Source organism: Lathamus discolor, chromosome 1 (genome assembly GCF_037157495.1).
Source record: "Lathamus discolor isolate bLatDis1 chromosome 1, bLatDis1.hap1, whole genome shotgun sequence".
Taxonomy (NCBI): Eukaryota; Metazoa; Chordata; class Aves; order Psittaciformes; family Psittacidae; genus Lathamus; species Lathamus discolor.
In genome coordinates, this window is record NC_088884.1 from 140,783,217 (window position 1) to 140,801,508 (window position 18,292).

The following is an 18,292-nucleotide window of genomic DNA, read 5'->3' on the forward strand; positions in this document are numbered from 1 at the left end:
ATGTGTAGATGAAAAGCAGTTTGTGCCAAAAATACAGCTGCTGCTGACTATAACCTGTGTAAACATGCTGTAAACCTCCTGATACAAAGCTTGCAGAACAGTGCTGCACAGTTAGGCTGAGGAATCAATTTGTTTCTTTTCCCTATGACATGAAATTAATTAAGTTAATTATCAACAGGGGTTAGGGTAAGGAAGGCTGGCTCACAGAAGGCATTTCTGGAATACTATCTTCCTAAAAGCTTCAATCTTCCTTTTAGTTTGAGACAAGATTTTGGATAAGGGGCTTCAATGTATTATCAGTTTATGTGAGAACTTGTGTTACTTAATTTTCACATTAAACACCTATTCTTCTGTTTTTAACCAGGTTTGCGTTTCCCAATACCAGTGCATGCAACCAGGCAATAAGTTTCCACTGTGATAGTGATAAAGAAAATCAGACACCCAAACATTCTGAAATGTTTCCACCAGAATGCTGTGGCTTGTCAGAAATAGAGAAATAAATTTCATTCGCAAATTATATTGATATAAATGTCTTCGGTGATCATCACCCATTTTAGGTCTGCTACAGATAGCAGCTGCTTAAAAACGCAACTAGTGTTTTCTGTTTTGAGCTGCAGACTAATCCAGATGTGAGGCCCTCTGGCTAAGCAGTTTGCATTTTGAATAAAGAGCGCATCCATCTGTAAAATACTTCATAAACAACTTTTGAATCTAGTGAGCTCAGCAAAACACCAGGACTGCAGAATAAGAAACGTGTTTGGACAATGTCTTGATTTCCACCCATTTCCCTACACTGTGCTTCCTGGAGCATCTTGACCCAATAACTTCCCAAAAATAGTTGAATGTCAGATTTATTTTTGCTTCTTCCATTCTTTTGGGGTTTTGTAAATAAAAATCTGGGACCTTTCCTGGAGATGCATATGCTTCATGCGCTTGCTCCATGACTTCACTTCCTCGTGACCTGGAACTCCACAAAGAGACCCTCAACTCCACACTGTCTGCACAACACGTAAGCAATTACAAAGTTAGGTGTAATATTGCAGTCTCACAAGTTTCTGTGGATCTTTGCATTTTTTCACCCCTTTCTTACTGCAGTTCTTCTGCTCCTTTTCACCTCTTCATGCTGTGCAGTGAAGGGGAACATCTGACTGTGGTGAGAGAATATTGTTAATACATTAAAAAAGAAGTTGCTTCTCCTTTTTTTTTAGACTCAGTATGAGTCATTATCTGGGGCTTTCAGAAACAAATACTTTGTTGGGGAAATATACATGGGGTGGAACGAAGGGCTGCAAAGTATTTTTGCGTTGAAAATGAAGTTGACAGCAAAAAATAAGTATTAAACCTCAAGTAACTAAGGGTTTATGGTCAACTATGTAAAACAACATTATCCAGGGCTTTGACATGTAGAGTCATGGGCCAGTTTACAATGAAAGTCAATTTGTCTCTTAATCCACTGATTTCTGTCTCATTCAGAGAAACCGGCAGGCTGCTGATGAAAGGAAGGAAGCTATTCCTGTCCCCCCTGCCTGATTTCCTTTTTATTCTCAGGTTCACTCAGCTCTGATTTTGGTCTGGCCCAAATAGTATAGCATGCACACTGCTCAGGAAGTAAATCATTACATTCTTGATACCCATTGTATTTAGCCCTACAAGCCTTTCTCCTGTACTAGATGATCACTATATTAAGACAAACTAAAGCTAATTGTTGCTAATGTCTAGACCATGCAGCAGAAATACAAACATCACACAAGAAGTGTGCTTATTTTGTAGAAGAATGAGCCTAATTCTTTTTTGCTAATATTTTCAAAGGGAGGCAGGAAAAATGTGGTCAAGATGCCAGCTGTGTGTTGGGAAAACTGGGATGTGGCTGTTTGCTTTCCCCCTGCTGAGGGGGATCCTCAAAAGACTTTACTGGACAGGGAAAATCAGATAGGTTGCCCAGACACTTTTCAACATGGGGCTGAAAGCACTTCCTTCTCAGGAACAGTTACCTTAGAGAAAGGAAGGCTTCCTCGTAACGCAACAAAGAACATTGTTAAAGTCTCTCGAGTGGGCACAGCAACTTGTGCGGCATTACTCATTGCCAGAGAGCTAATCCAAAAGTGGAAACGAAAATGCCATTTCACAAGCAGTTCCTACATGGATTTTAGTAAAACTCTCACGCTACTAATTACATTGTCTGGGTGAATTTAGGCTCTGGTTCTTCAGCAGGCTAATGCAATGGCAGTACCCTCGGTTCTGGTACTGCAGTGGCACAAATCGAAGCATGTGGTGATGAAACAGAATTCAAAACCAAGCACAAGGAGGGTTCCCGACACATCGTGTGGGCAGGAATAGGGTCTTCAGAGGGTAGCAAGTCAAAGACCTCCAGCAAGGCCATGCAAGGGCCATTGGGAGGCAGAGGGGCAGCATAGGACAGCCACAGCCTGGGCACCACCAGCATGCTTAGCAGGGAGAGCTGGTCAAGGACCTGCCCTGCAAAAACAGATCTGATCCCCTGCAACACAGAAATGGAGCTGCCCTAGGTGACAGGCTGGCCCTATGCTTCAAGTGGCCATAGAGCAGCCATCCAACTACGCCTGCTCTGTGGGATTTGGCCCTGAGCCACCCCGTTTCAGGGTGCAAACAGTGCTGAGATGGGTGCAAGGCACAGAGTGACTCAGACCTGGGCACGCCTGAGCAGCACAGACCTCTCAGCCCCAAAAGAGAGCCCCGGGTTGTGCAAATGATTGGTTTGGTGCTAAGATTTGGGTGTGAGCATCTACATTTATCCAGCCTCTTTTCAAGGCTGATATAGCTCTGTTATTTACATGAAACCCAGGCACTCGTGCAGACAAGCCAGGCAATTTCAGATTTCCCCACTTTCTGAAACCACAGCTTTCTGCAGTCTTAACTCCAGAATGACTCTTCACTACTTGTTTAAGTTCTCCTGCTGTGTATGTGTTACTGGTTTGCTATTTCTCTGGGGTACTCCTCTTAGATCAGGTCAGTGCTTGGACCAATTCGGAGAAAGCTAGCAGCGTATGCTGTGTGACAACATTTACATGTATTTCTTTCTTGATACTGGTAAGCAGAAACCGGTGTGCTCACTTCCTAGAGCTATTCCTCCTGTGACGCCAGTGCAGAGCTGGCGGTCAGGACAATGTATGGGAAGTATTTTCTTCCAGAGCAATACAAAACCCTACTTCCCTTTTCTTGAAAGGGAAGTGTGCTTAGGGACTGCGCTGAGGGTTACTTAACATCCCTGTCTGCCGTTCTGAGACAATCTAGCACCACACCACTGAGAACAGAGTCAATCCTTTTCCCCCAAATCAGGCACCAGTTCTCAAAATACCCATCCACCCTGCTGAGGGAACAAGGCTCTTGCTGCATTTGCCCGCTGTTGTTGGCTGGAGCTCTTAGGAGATGCTTGCCCCGAGGGGCACAGAGTGGCCACGCAGCCCCGGAGCTGGCAGGGAGAGGGCAGGAGCAGCAGGCGGGCTGCCTGCGGCGGGGCTGTGGTGACAGGGCTGCGGGCAGCTGAAGGAGGGCACAGGCAGGGGTGGGCAGGCCGCACGCAGCAGCGCCGGGCTCTGAGGGCAGCCCTGTCCCGCCGGCAAACGCTTCCACACACGCAGCGTGCAAGAACGCATCTGTTTCTGTCGATTGTCTGGCTTTCGCAATGCTCTCCATCGCCGGGGACGTTCACGCGTCCTTCCCCATCCGGATTTAACGCAGAAATAATCGCCGCGGCTTCGCTGAGACCGTGCAGGACGCGGCGGTGGTTTCCCCCGTGAGCTCCCGCCCGACACGAGGCTACTCCGCGCCTTCAGGGCCGGGCCAGCTTCCCGCACGCACCCAGGCCTTGCCCAGGCGCTCCCGGGCGCCGCTGCCCCAGGCCGGAGGCGCTGCCAGAGGCGCTGAGGAAACGCCGGTTCCTGCTGTCACGCTGCCGCAGAGGGCAGAGCTGGGCTCTGTCACGGGGGAACTGCCGGGGGAAGCAGCTTGTGTCGCCAGCCCCGGCCCGCGGCTCCCCCTTCCCTGCCGCCAGCACCCGCAGGCAGTGCGCCCAGCACACCGCGCTCGGGGCAGCCCAGCAAGAGCGGTGTTGGCGGCCAGCACAGAGCTCCCGGCCACCCCCCCCCTGCACCTTCCGTCCCACAGCGCTGCCCTGCCGCGGGGCTCCCTAGTCAGGCAGACACACGGCAGCACAGGCCGGGCCTCCCGCCCAGCAGTCAGCAGCCGCTGGAGCTCCTCCCGGGCAAACCAGCGGGTGAAGGCAGCAGGGGGGTTATTTCGAACGTGTTTCTCCCACCTCCTGCCATGCTGAAGATGGGGAGAGTCACACCGCGCAGTCTCGGGCTCCCCGCTTCCCCACCCAGTTGATCGCCTCTGCTCCATGGACACGGAAATGTTTCCGCAGCAGGCGGCTCAGAACAGGAGCCGGACGCAGATGCCCTGAATTGCTCCCAAAGCACTCTCTGGGTAAGCCCCCCCGCCAGCCAGGTACATCATCCCTCCAGGGACATTCAGTTCCCCCTGCAGTGTATCGAGATACAACCTTTACATCGCTACCTTGATAAACACCAAAAAGCTGAAACTTCCGGTCACCCATGGCTTGCCTGTGTGGCACTGCAAGACGGTAAAAGGGGATAACGTGGAAAGGCAAGAAGGGCGCACAGGTGAGGAAGACTGCTTTTACCCCGACTTAGAGGTGGGAACCCAAGGCAACGCCTTGTGAGTTAGCTACCAGGGCAAACGCTGTTACACAGAGCTCCATCAGCATGGCTTGGCAGGACTACCATTCCTCCATTTACAGGCCACGTCAATGAAATGTGTGGTGCAGGCAGATTTCCATTGCTTTCTCTCCGGTCCACTGTGAATAACCAGCCACAGGTGTGTAAGAAGGAGGGTCCTGTTTCTCAGGATAACACAAAAATAATAATGATCCATACAGCTGCTTATCGAGCTTGTAGAAAGAGCAGTTATCATAGCAGCATGCCACAGTGCGATGTCCTACTGCCCAAAGTTACAGATACCACAACCTGATCACATAGAAGAATTTACTATTTATTATTTACTATATTATTATTTTACTATGTATATTATTTTACTATTTAAAATATTATTTGTACTATTTACTATTTATACTATTACTTCAGCGCTCCCCAAGTCATGTAAGATGTCTCCCGAGCTACATGATAAAGCATTTCCTACTCACAGGGAGTACACAAATCTAGTTTTAAACCCAGCACCGTGACAGAGGGCACAAACCAGCTTAGAATAAGTGGGAGGAAAGCAAGATGGTGGCTTTCACCCTGTGCTCCCCCTCAGCCCTTTCTGTTTTCACAGCTTGAGTTGAAGATCACACAGCATGACAGCACAGTGGGCTCAGGCCATGGAGAATGCTGGCGGCACTGGGGATACATGACTCTTTTTCAAACCATGAAGCAGCAGGGATTGCCTAAAAGTCAGTCATGGAATGGGCGTCAAAAGCCCCAGTTTTTTGCCAAAAAGCTACCAAACCTGCAAGTCCTCCCATCCCACCCCCAAAGTCTGCACACAGGTTTTGTCTCTATCAAGACAAAGATCTGTAGCATTCTTAAAATATGAAAGCTACATAAAGCTACAAGAAACCCCAAAACCTGAACACAGTACAAAACAAGTCGCTCACAGGATGTTGAGCCCTACCAGACAGAGCAAGACCTCTGAATGGCACATGCCAGTGACAGTCAGCTTGGAGATGCTGGTTTAGATGTACCAGCACTGCTCTGCTGGTGCTGGTGGAATAGGCTGCCCCAGCAGCAGTGCCCCACCTGTGCGTGGTACCTTACAACATGGTCCTGCAGCGCCTCAGGGTCTCCCAGATACCTCTGCACTGCCCACCCACCACACCACACCTTCCCCTAACAGCTTTTGCAGATCCCTTCTGGTGTTTGCCATCCTCTCCATTCACTGGCATGCCCCTACTCCATGCCACCACCCACCCTCCAGCATAAAGCTCATTACACTCATGGTGTAATAGGCCTTTCTTCGTCACAGCACATCCTTGGTACTGATCTGGATCCATTAGCCAGCCTTCCCCAAAGTTCATTCAGGGCCTGTGCCTGGCATTGTGCCCCTCATATGTGGCCCATCCACATGCTTCCATAGAGCCTCCCTCTAAGATTCTTACAGATTACAGAGTACCTCTGTGCCCCATTGGTTTCCTCACCATCTTCCTGATGTCTTTTCCACTGAGAGACAAAGGCTGCAGACCTCATTCAGCTCTCCAGCACTCAGGGACACAGGGTAGACTGGCCCAGGGGTAGTAAAGATTTGTGGATCCTCCAAAGCTCCTAACTGTCATTCAGAACAAACATGGGCCCTGTTTATGGGAATAGCTCTTTGAGCTAATCCTCAAAAGACAGCATGTCCCAAATCTGTGTAGAAGCCTCTCGGGCTATTGGAAGAAGGGAACTTTTATCTCCTGACCTATCCTACAGAATGAATGACAGCTACTACTGCGAAGCCGTTGCTAGCCCAGCCAGGTCCCATGATGCACAAAGTCAAGCAACATCAAGAGGGTCCTTCTCCATGAGGGTTTTCAAGAAGACACTGTGCCACCACCAACACCCACAGTGGGACAGGACTTCACCAAACAGCACATTTTTGTGTCAGTCTCCAAACAGACTGATTCGTCCATGCATCCAGACAACTAAACTGCAAAAAGCAAACCAGTTTAGCTAAAGGAGAAACCCCAACGTTATCATCTTCAAATCTGAGTGCAAAAATGAACTTGTCTTCCCTGTGTTTAGCACAGAGAAGTAAGTAGATTTTGAAAACAAACTCTACCACACCCATCTGTAAAGAACAAAAAAGAAGTCACCAGAACAATACTCTGAATACAGTATTCTCCCTCCGAGGAAGAAACGAACAGCACGTGATGTGTAATAACATCCTTCAGTACATGTCATACACAGAAACAACAGCTGTGATACTGGCAGGCTATAAGCTGTTGCCACCATCACTCAATGCCATTGGCAAGGGCACCACCTATTGTCGAGCTACCCAATGCATTCCACCAATGGACACACTGTTTAATTACAGTTTAACGATCAGGGTTGAAATTTTCTGTTTGCCTCAGGCCATATTTTTATTTTACCACACTTCAATTTTCAGCCTTAAAGTTCAAACCATTTTGCCAAGTAAGGACAGACTAAAATACTCCATTTCCCACTTTTAAATAGGGAGAAGGGCTCTCAGAAATCCTCAGTGCCAGAGCAAGCTCCCAGCTGCAAGCAGAAAGGAGCTCAGAGCTAGCCCAGCACAGAGGGGAAATAAGGGCATGGGCTGCAACAGAAGCTGGTGACTCAGGGTGAACGGTGTTAGCAAGGACAGGAGTAAAGCTGGTTCTCCACAATGAACAGCTGTCCTGCCTCCACAAAGAAAGCAGCTCCATTAGCAGTACCTCCATTTTAAAACATAACAATTTGAGAAATTAAACACCAAGATGGACCTTGAGCCACACTGACAGAGCAGGGACTCCTAAGGAGTAAGTAAGGAGCACACAACCAACCAGACGTTTGCCATTCTGTGGTTTAGTAGCTGTGGCTCAGAATCAGCCACCTCAGATTTAATCCAGCATCTGCTAAACTTCCATGTGTTCCCCAAACCTGTTTTTCCCTGTTCTCTTGAACAGCTTATTAGTTAGGGCTTTGCTGTGCAAATGCAGAAGCCTGGGTTCCTTCTGCAGACTATTCAAGCTACAAGGCAGTGAAGTCATAGGAATGACTCTGAAAGAGTTAACTCAGGTCAAAGCCAGTTGTCCTCAACCTCAGCTAATAAAACAGACTGGAGTCTAGCCAGCACTTTGCTCACAATATGTCTTTCCACACACTTCCAGGAACATGACATAACAAAAGCTCACTTCAGAGCAGGCTTGGGAAAAGCCAGGCTTACTAGCTCTGAATCCACAATGATACAGCAATGGTGCTTCCTAAGGAGCTGACCTATCACTGCCCCTGACCCATGGGGTCTTGCTAAATGAGGTCTATCCAGAACACATCCCTCCCGCAAACTATCGTCTTGACAGTAGCCATACCTCCCCCTCCCCTGACACATACCACTCCCTCCCTCTCCCACAAGATAAGCTAGGCCTGAACAGCATCTCTTCAGCATCTTCAGGCCAAAAAGAATCTGAAACCATGACCCTCCTTTTCAGTAATGTGAGCATTCAGCGCCCACTCACAACACTTAAAATCAGGCCACAAATCTGTTCCTCTTTATGCCCGCAGATGGTTGCTTCATCTCCCCGCAGATGGTAAACTGAAGTCAAGGCAAGTGGCTTTCATGCAGATCTCCAAGACTACTATTTGACAAAATTTGTCACAAGCTGAAATGTAGTTTTCCAAGGAAAGACAGAAGGCTATACTTGTGGCAAAAATCCTTTATTAAACTAGATTTTGTAAATCCTTTTCACATTAGAAATTTTAAATGCAAATTACAAAACTGTATTTCAGTAAAAAATGAAAGTTACAGTTAACAGCAAAATTACAACTTTATACAAATAAAAAAAGCATCTTTAAATTTTAATTTAAAAATAGACATTTGTATCTTTCCAAGGTACTGGTCCTAAGAGCTTTTACAACTGGTAGCTGCAATACTAGGTCTTTTCACATATATATTGGCATATAGTAATTTAATCCTCTGCAGAGTTTATTTAGCTGAAATAGCAAGAACATTGTGCTTTGTGCGAGCTTTTCTAAGAGAACATGGTACTTGGGAATTGTGGTAAGTCAACCAACTCTTCTTTGTTACACTGCTGATACTCTATCCTCTCCTTGGCACCACAAAGAGCACAATATTGTTCTGGAAATGTGAATTGCATTTGAAGACATAAGCATCAGTAACATACAGCCTATGTGTAATTTCTCATATTACATTTATGATGATCCCTCTTTGCCATTATCAGCAACTAAATTATTTTCCTGTCTACCCACCACATTTTGTGGCAAGATTAAGTAACAATGTGGTTACTTTTCACCTCCTCAAGTAAAACCTTAAGTGTACACGTTCTGCTAAGCCTACAAGATCTTCCCCGACATTCCACATACCCGCAACAGTAATGTTCCAGATGTTCTAGTTCTAGAGATGTTCTAGGTTTTGACTAGAGCATCTGAACATTGTTTAAATCAGAATTCCCACGTCACAATGGTTTCCAACAGCCACAGAAAAAAAAAACCAACCAGTTAAACTTCGCCTGAGGCGTCCTCCAACAGGCCTACAAAACCATGAAGTTTAAATATAATTGTACCACATACCTTTAAAAGCAAAAGTCATTAAAGTATTGTCAAGGTATCTTGAAATATTTGTTTTAAAAATCACTTTTGCCCCACTGCTTTCACAATCAACATTTTTAAACACATTACTCAGGAGAACAACTTCCTTCATTTCACCTCTGGGTCTTTGCTTTTTAATTCACTGCAAGATGATTCATCAGTGCTAGCACAATATTAAATTTTGTGTGTGTATATATATATATATACACATATATATACACACAAAAAGATAAGTTTCCTAAATGAAAAATTGGGATAAAGGTTAAAATGTTTTGCAAAAAAGAACCCAAAAGTCATGTATTAAAAGCTACCAGTCATAACAACCACATGCTGTTGAAGAATAGGTTTACAAGTGGTACACAAAATAGGTATTTCAACAGTCGCACGTTATTTCAGAGTGCTGGTGGCAATACTGTTAAGTGCTATTTTCATTAACAGTATAAGATGATACAGAATTTACACAATACCTCAGGATTCTCACTGATGTAATTGCAAGACACCAGAAAGGCTGAAAGTTCTAAAATGTAACCTACTTTGAAATACCATTTTGAAACAAATATATTTGATATAATTCATCCACTGTACATTATAAAACAGTCAAAAGAAATACAAGAAGTCCAGTGGGTTTTTTTCTGGACAGTTTGGCAAGTAGCTGAAGGCATGGAAATCCTTACTAATGAAAGTCTTACTTTCTTTCTCTCTGTGCACTGACCTTCTGCTCCATTGTGTATCCAGCTCAGCACAGCTTCTAAGCACATGCTCAAGATCATATGGAAGAAAAAGGCTGAGCGCATTATATTTCCTCCGAGCTGGAACTGCAATGACTCACCCTGAGTTGCCGAAGCTGATAAAGGCTCTGTCACTAACTTCAATAAAGTTGATCACTTCAGTCAGCGCCCATGTTAATGAATTTAAACCATCATCTTCCATGAAAGTTCAGCCTGTGATCACACAACTTTTAACAGGTGAATAATCGATCTATAACCACACAGGGTATTCAGAGTACCTTAGTGAACCTCAACCTGTATCCAAAAGGACAATGGAGGGAAGGAGTGCAAAAAGCACTCCACATTGCTCTTAAACTATGTACTCCTCTGCTGACTTTGACAGACTGCAGAAAAACTCTCCTAGTAATGGGTGTAGCTGAGGTTTTGCCCTGAACATTTTTAGGCATTTATTCAAATAGGTCTAAGAGATGAAAAAATAATATGGAAGGTACACTGAACCTCCTTTTCTGCAGAATTCTAATCCTCTTCCAGACTATAAATTTATACAAATTTAGTCTTTAATCTCTTTTGTCCCCTTGATTTTTATCTTGCAGTAATGACTTTGGAAGAGGCTCAGGAAGTGGTGACTTCAAGAATACCCCTGAGCACACTGGTTAGGCATTTTCTGGGGAAGTGAGAGTCAATCACCCAGAAGCAGGTGAGCTGCTTCTCATCTCCAGGGTAAACTTGTCAACAACTAGATTATGAACAGATGGGCAAGACAACAGCTCGTTCTGCTTATCTTTTGAACTGCAATCTAAGGTGTCTTTGCCCATGTCAGGAAAGGTGTGAATATGCTGAGTGAACCAGACCGGCTCTCAGACCAGATGGAAGTGTTGCCACTTCCCTGTTTACAACCACATCACTGTAGGGCTTGGGCATCCAGCAGCTCAACACACTCCACTTCTGAGCGCACACTGGCTTGGCAACCCAGCCACCCGAGCCAAACAACAAGGACTCCACTTTAAAGACTTGCCCCACAAAGCTGAATCTCCATTCGGTATAAACAGTAGCACCAAGAAAAACCTGTTCAGGAGCAGAAAGAAGTTCCTTGGTGCAAAAGAAAGGTTCTAAGTTCGCTGAGGCAATTCTAGCATCTGCATCCCTGGACTTGCTTATAGTCTGAACTGCTGTCTCAAGTCCAAGTGCCTAAGTGACATCTCAGTCTATTTAGGCACTGTCACAGAGGGTGGAGCATGGACTTCACTGCGCAGGAGTTCATGCAGTAGGAGAAACAGCTCTGCTAATGCTTTTTGTGGAGCACAGACTTTTTTGTATTTTAGCTACTGGTTACATGAGCAGCCCAGAGAGAAAGAAAAAAAAGAGAAAGGACATGATTCAGATGAACTAAGTACCTCAAAAAATATTATGACTATTATTCCAGTATAAGTCCCTTTGATTAAATATTATTCAAGCAATTCTTCCACTTGAAGTCACCATGAAGAGATTATTGTATCTGTTGAAGCATGACAAACTCATTTTTAAGTGTATGTTGCGTTCACTGTGTATATATTACAGTAAACACAGATATTTAGGAAATATCGTATCTTTCAGTTTGTCAGCAACTTACACAGACACATTTTCAAGTGAAACTTATTTCTGTGCACAGCTTTTCTCACAGAAGTTCCTTGCTTATTACTCCTCACGCAAACAAATGGCAGAACTTGCACACATACATGGATTCATACACGAATTCTGTATGCGTGTAGTTCCTGGATAAAAATTACTGCAGAAGTGGTTTAAAATGAATAAACCCTCCCCTTAATCCTTAACCTATTAATATTGCTCCTAATACACAACCTGTTTCTGAAAAAGCCTTACAACAAAAATTTGTATGCCTTTCAAGAGGAAAAGATGTAAATAAAAAATAGTAATGCATGCTAGAAGATATTTCTACTTAAAAAAGTTTTTGATTGCTTACTGGAAACACTTGCCACAATACTGATGTTTATATTTAAATGGGGGTGGAGTGTTTGGGGTTTTTTGTTGTTGTTTTGCTTTTTTACACAGGTACTTCTAGATGCTGATTCAACACCACCACCAATGGAGTAACTTTTGTATTCCCAGACTTTCCGGTTAGGCAATTACTACTGTAGTATTAGCATTCACTTTGATGTTAAAAATACATTTAAAATGTCTCACTGACAATCATATTTTCTACAAAGGAATCACGAAATTAAATACACACAGAATGAAGACACATCACTATTAGACACCTGTAAAGTGAAACTACTCAATTTGCTCAATTTAAAAAGCCATAAAGGAAGAAACGGTTTTAGTCCAGTAGATGTTGAAAAAAGTTAAGGGCATCTCCTGCAAAAATACTGTAAAGTTACAGTATTAGCTATGCGTAAGTAGAGATTGAACTACAGTGTTGTACTTTTCCCTTTAATAGATCACAGTAAGTCTGCAAAATTACCAAACTCCCAGCTGGTCTTAATGCACAGTTCTTTATATGCAACATCCATCAGTATCTGGAAAGTTTAAAACGGAAAAAGGACAACAGAACTGGTCAACCCATCACTAAAAAGTCATGAGACTTTTGAATAAACCTGGAAATATTTAGCACTCAGCTGTAACTGGATTTGAAACATCAGTAGCTGCCCAGTTCCCATCTCCCCTGTGGTCTTCTCAAGGGTTTAGCACAAAGTTCTGAATCACAAAATAACTTCAAAGTACTATGCTGTAAAAGCATAGAATCTACAGCAGTTAAAATGTGTGAGGGTCAGACAACACAGCCTGGGTATACTGAGAAGACAGTTATATTTAAAAATTGTACCTTAACTTCCCTTTAAAACATCATGTACTGCTCAGCAGAATTCTCAATCTGCGTTTCTGAGACTTCAAATCCTGTGAGTGTCTTCTTTTTGCAGGTTCAAAAAAGCATCCATTCCACACAAAAATTTCCTTGGAAACACGCTAACAAAAACACTTGCTGTAAATTGAGACCATTTCTAATAAAATATCATCCTTTAAAACAGATTAAAAAATACTATTGCCACTGTTCAAAAAGTTTTTAGCTGTGATCCGACACCTCAGTTTCTGTATTCCTCCTCTCGACAACCCTTCAATTCAGCATGACTTTCAGGCAGCCTGGTTTTATTTCAGTGAACCTGTAAACAAGAAAAGATGAAGCTTCAACATGAAAGCTATGTGCAATGCCACCTCCTTCAGCCCTCATCAAGCATATGGGAAGTGGTAAGGTTCTCTCAGTGAAGTATGCATGCAGGTGAGAGTCAGGAAATCAGCATCATGTCCTCTGGATGTGACAGTCAAGGATTTTACAGGATCTGGAGAGGTGAAAAGCTGGGAATAGCAGGAACTAAGAGGAAGATTTAAGGAAAAAAATATGATGGCCAATATTCTTGATTACATTAATTCTGCTCCTCTTTTCCTGCTCCCCTTAGATTGCCTCTTTCAAAACAGATTTTCTCCCTTGTCTTCCATAGAAAGTAAGAAGGAAATCAGAGGGGCAGTCTTTGCTGTTTCTGAGTCCCACCATTACAGTTACCTTCACACATTCCTATACAGAAAAAGCAGCCAACACACTGATGCCAACCCAGACTTGTTAAATTGCTGTCTCTCATAAGAGGCTAAGCACTAAAGCAGGTACTGGAGACCAATAAAAATCAGGATTAACAACTGAATGGAAATATGTAATTAAACTATGTTAGATAAATTTAATTCACAGTGTTTTCATCTGTCTCAGAGGAAAGGACCTAACATTTCATAGGTGAAGTGTATGAGATGGCATTATGTCACACATTTGGATTGGATTAATGAACAGCAGACTTACTTTAATCTGAAACAGCAGACCTGCCTTGATCTGTTTAGTAGTTTATCAGTATTCTAAAATTAACTTCAATTTTCAGTTAGTTAAATGTGGGCTAAGAAAAAAAAAAAGTATCAGTAACACAAATCTAAACTCACCTGAAGTTGTGGCTTGCGAGGTATCTCATAGCTGCTGGTCTGATGCGAGCAACTCCTCCCTGACTATGGCTTCCTCTTCCCGTGATAACACAGAGATACGGTTTACCACCGGTCTGCTGGTACTCTGTTACAGCAGGGATTGTAACAGTTAAGATTTTCCCTGAGCAGAGAGACTTGGCATTCAGTATGACCTTTCCATCCATCCTTCTGAAAACCCTCACTGGTGATTTAGAACCTTGCTTTCCCATGCTGGCCGCGCCTCTTTTACATAAACATAGCCATTTTCCCCCTCTTCTGAAAAACATACTCTGAAAAAGCATAGTCAAGCTTTTTAAGTCTAGGTTGCTTGCAATATACATGTTGTGATCATCACAAAATCCTTCTCATTTCATAGCAGCTTTACTCTTTCTGTCATCTGATCCTCACTTGGAATTTATATCCTGAGATCTAAATTAAAATTGCAAAATTAAAAGAGGTGGGTGTAACTTAGTTACTTTTTAAGTGACGTTTCTCCCTATTGTTTCATGTTTTATCTAAAAATAATGTGAGCAAAGAAATAACATTTTGTTGGATAAAGGAAGGAGGAGGAAAATATAAATCCGCCCGTTTAAGTCGCACTTATTTGGACTAGCTTCTGCTATGCTGTGACATGTGGACCAATATATCAACATATCACATGAGATTTATTAGGGCATCTAGCCCTGATAAGAAAAGAAACTGCTCCTTTCTCAGAGATCACAGCAGTCTAGGTTAACACTTTGAAAAAGAGGAAAAACAGAAATTAAACTGGATTCTCACAAGCCAAGATTTGAGAGCTCAAGATTACCAGTTCACGACATCTTTCCCCAAATGCCCTCTCTCAACATCATTTGGGTTTTACATTAGTTTACTGCCAATTCTGCCTTCCTGGCATTGATCCCTTTCCCATGTATTCACACTGAACTTTTTTAAAAATTGAAGTGCCTTAAGTTCAGTTGACTGAACAGAGAGCCCCTACCATTATTTCAGGACTCCTGACGTAAGTGCAGCTCAAGAAATTTAGCTCTAAAAAGCATTAGGTTACAGCTTAAAGTATACAAATGTCATTTTAGGAATAGCACAAGATAATGCAATTTAAGTTTCTGATGTATACTGACAGAAAAGGATTATCCAAGGCCCTACAAAACACTTTCGTTCCTGCTGTGTGAGTAGCTGTTTCCAAAAAATTAGGTTTGTGCAGTGGTACCTTGCATAAGAAATATTTCTTCTAAAAGCATTCCCATTGTGCTTAAACTTATAAAGTAATAATGCAGAAAACGTATCTCTCTACAGCAAGAACACTCATGAAGTACTTGAACACTCCACCAGGAGAAAAGGAAAGCCCTCAAGCAAAACTGCACAAAATGGCATTTATGGGAGCAGCAGTATTCTGATCTCAAGGGATCCTGCTGGCAAACTGATAGGGAAGTTACTGACAAATAGCTCAAATCAGACACTTTCATGAAAAAGCTGAAGACAATGTAATCATTGTGGTTAGAATTCCAACATAATGATTTTTCTTTAAAGATTACAAAACCAACATATTTCTGATAAAGCAATGTGAAGCTGGGGAAAGTGATGCAAAGCAAGACAGAGAGGAAAACGCATCATTGCCATGTCAAAAAAAACCCCAAACCAACCAACAATTCCATACCATCTATCACAATTTCTTAGCAGAAAATTAGGAGAATAACTTTTAGGGGGAAAGAAATATTAGCTTAATCCTACCTTCACTTTTTTCCTGCAGCACTCTGGACAACTGATTCACTGCTTCCTCCACATGGAGACCATGCAGATCCAACACATTCATAGGCAGCAAGGAAGTATTTACTTTCTCAAAGATCTGCACAGCAGCTGCATGGTTGGCTTCTTTCATCTTCTGCTCATGAAGGCGACCCTTTATTCATAAGCACAGCAACTATTACATGCCGAGACATAATCTAAGCTCCAAACTGCTGGTTCGTTTCAAAATGATAGTACTGGCAGGGTGCTTTTAGCTCACAGTTTGAAGCAGTAAAATTTATAATCCCAACAGAACTTGTAGAAGAGGCTCAGTGAGACCTACTCACAAGGAGATTTCATGAAATCTGTCCTTAAGAAACTAGTCAAAGCTGGCACAACAAAAGCCTTACAAGGAGGAAAACAAAAAAGCCAGAAGAGGCACAAAACCTTTACATAAGGTAAAGGTCTTTACATAAGGTAAAAAGTTACATTCCATGCTGATTTTCAGATTTATTATCCTAACCACAGAATTTTTCTTTCTTTTGCTAAAAATTTAGTGAAGCAATGTCAGAGAAAATGTCCAACAACTCAGGAAAAACCTGCTGAGTGTGGTAGTTGAGGTTAATTCTTCTCAAAGCATTTCCTAAAAATCAAACAAGCCAAAGGCAAACACTCTGAGGTTGATTTTCTTTCTTTTTAAAGAGTTGCTTATTATCTATCCTTACATTTTTGACAAATCTTTTATGACAGACAAGGTCAATACAGTCCCTACTGGAATCAGTGTCAAGGAGCAGTACAGGGCTATTCACATTACACAGTGAAGAAGTAACAACTATTTCCTCTGAACCTTACACTGGTAATATCTGAGAGACTGAAGCACCAAATTATGTCTTCAAAGATCTGTAAGCACGATCTGAAAAGGAATGGAAGACTTGACTCCAGGTATTGGACTGAAAAGGGCGCAAGAGAATGGAAGTGACAGCCTATTCTTAAAATGGATCATTTGACTTCTATTACATTACAGACATCAGCCCCATAACTCATACTTGCAGAGGATTCCCAAGACAGGCTAACACCACCAAGCATCAAGTATTATTCATTAATAAAGATAGCTTAGTGTGCCTTTTTATTACCTGAAAGAAAACATGTATTACATTTCCCCACTGTACTTGTTATGCCTAAGAACAAAAGAAAGACAGGACTTACATTTCTCTTTAAAATTATGCAGACCTTCATTTAAAATATCTCCAAACTTCAAGACTTTACAAACCAAGAACATAAAGTGTTCTTTACAAAGACCAATAATCAGTATTTCCTACATACATAGTAACAATCTAAACATTTAGAGTGATGTTATACCAATTGCATGAAAGCTTTTTTAAGATAATAAGCAAATTCAAGTGATTCCATTATTCCATGTTTGTTCTATCAATGCGACTCATAGTTAAATTCTTCTATAATGTGAATTCTTAACAATTTCTTATATGCTATTACATCAGAGAAGAGATATTTGTAAGAGATTCTTTTTAAGAGTGGTGTGAATCAATGGTCTCATGTGAAGGCACCGAGAAACCAATGTACAGAACATTTTGATGTCCCAAGCCTATCAGTGCTTAAAAGTGGAGATTCCCCAGTGTTGGATACTTTAAAGATTTGGCTCGACAGGGTGCCTGAACATCTAGTCCAGGTCATGCTTTGTCTAGAAAGGTAGGACCAGATGATCCTTGAGGTCCCCTCCACGCTGGTATGCTATGATTCTATGATTTACAAGAACAGTTGATATTGATACTTACAATCAAGAATGTGATCAACAACGACCAACGGTAATCAAAGTGGTATATACCAAGAAATCTGCTTGAATCAATACCAGAGAGCCTGTGCTCCAAGGCCAGAGCACATAAGACTGATCAGCAGTAGATCTACATTCTAAAACTAGATGGATGGCAAAATCCACGGCATACCACACCTCGTTTATCCCAACCCAAGAGAGACTGTAGCCGTAAAGATAGAATGAGGAAGCAAAGACAGCAGGCCCAGTCTTGCCCAGGATCTACAGAGGATGAAGTAAGCAAGATTCTGAGGCAAAAGATCACATCTTAATACCTGTCTTACTTTTAATATCTGTCCTTTTAATACTCCTGAAAAGTACAGAAGACTTCTAAAAACAGTTCACCACCAATAAAGAGGAACTCAAGGGACATATGAAGGATTTGTCATACATGAATGAACGTGGCCAGACTACATGGACAAAATCTTGGCGCTTGTAAGTATTTGGATATGAGAATGCGATCTACGAGCAAACAAGTACGTGTGACTGAGTATTAAATACCATCTTTCACAAGATCTTGCACTGAATTTGCTTACATCAGCTTCCTGTATTAGTATCATTACTAGTGGAAGAGAGTTTACTTATACGGCAATTCTCAATACAACACACATAAGAAACAGTAATTGAGCAAATTTACCAACTCTAGTAGGCACAATGCTTTTCTTATAACTTCCAATTCAGTAATTAAGTACCTCTACAAATTCAGGCAAAAAGCACAATGTTTACAT

The 18,292-nt window shown here is 42.5% G+C and overlaps 1 protein-coding gene across 10 annotated transcripts in view; it reads right to left on the reverse strand.

Annotated features, from left to right (window-relative positions):
- Positions 1-8,392: 8,392 nt before the first annotated feature.
- Positions 8,393-18,292, reverse strand: part of N4BP2 (NEDD4 binding protein 2) — a 65,658-nt gene continuing 55,758 nt past the window's right edge. For all 10 annotated transcript variants that reach the window (XM_065698641.1, XM_065698631.1, XM_065698613.1 and 7 more), the window contains 3 exons: positions 15,743-15,911; positions 13,997-14,120; positions 8,393-13,179 (listed from right to left, as the gene is read on the reverse strand). In XM_065698641.1, coding sequence (XP_065554713.1) covers positions 13,134-13,179; positions 13,997-14,120; positions 15,743-15,911 — 339 coding nt within the window. In that variant the 3' untranslated portion in view covers positions 8,393-13,133. The remainder of the gene's footprint in view (positions 13,180-13,996; positions 14,121-15,742; positions 15,912-18,292) is intronic.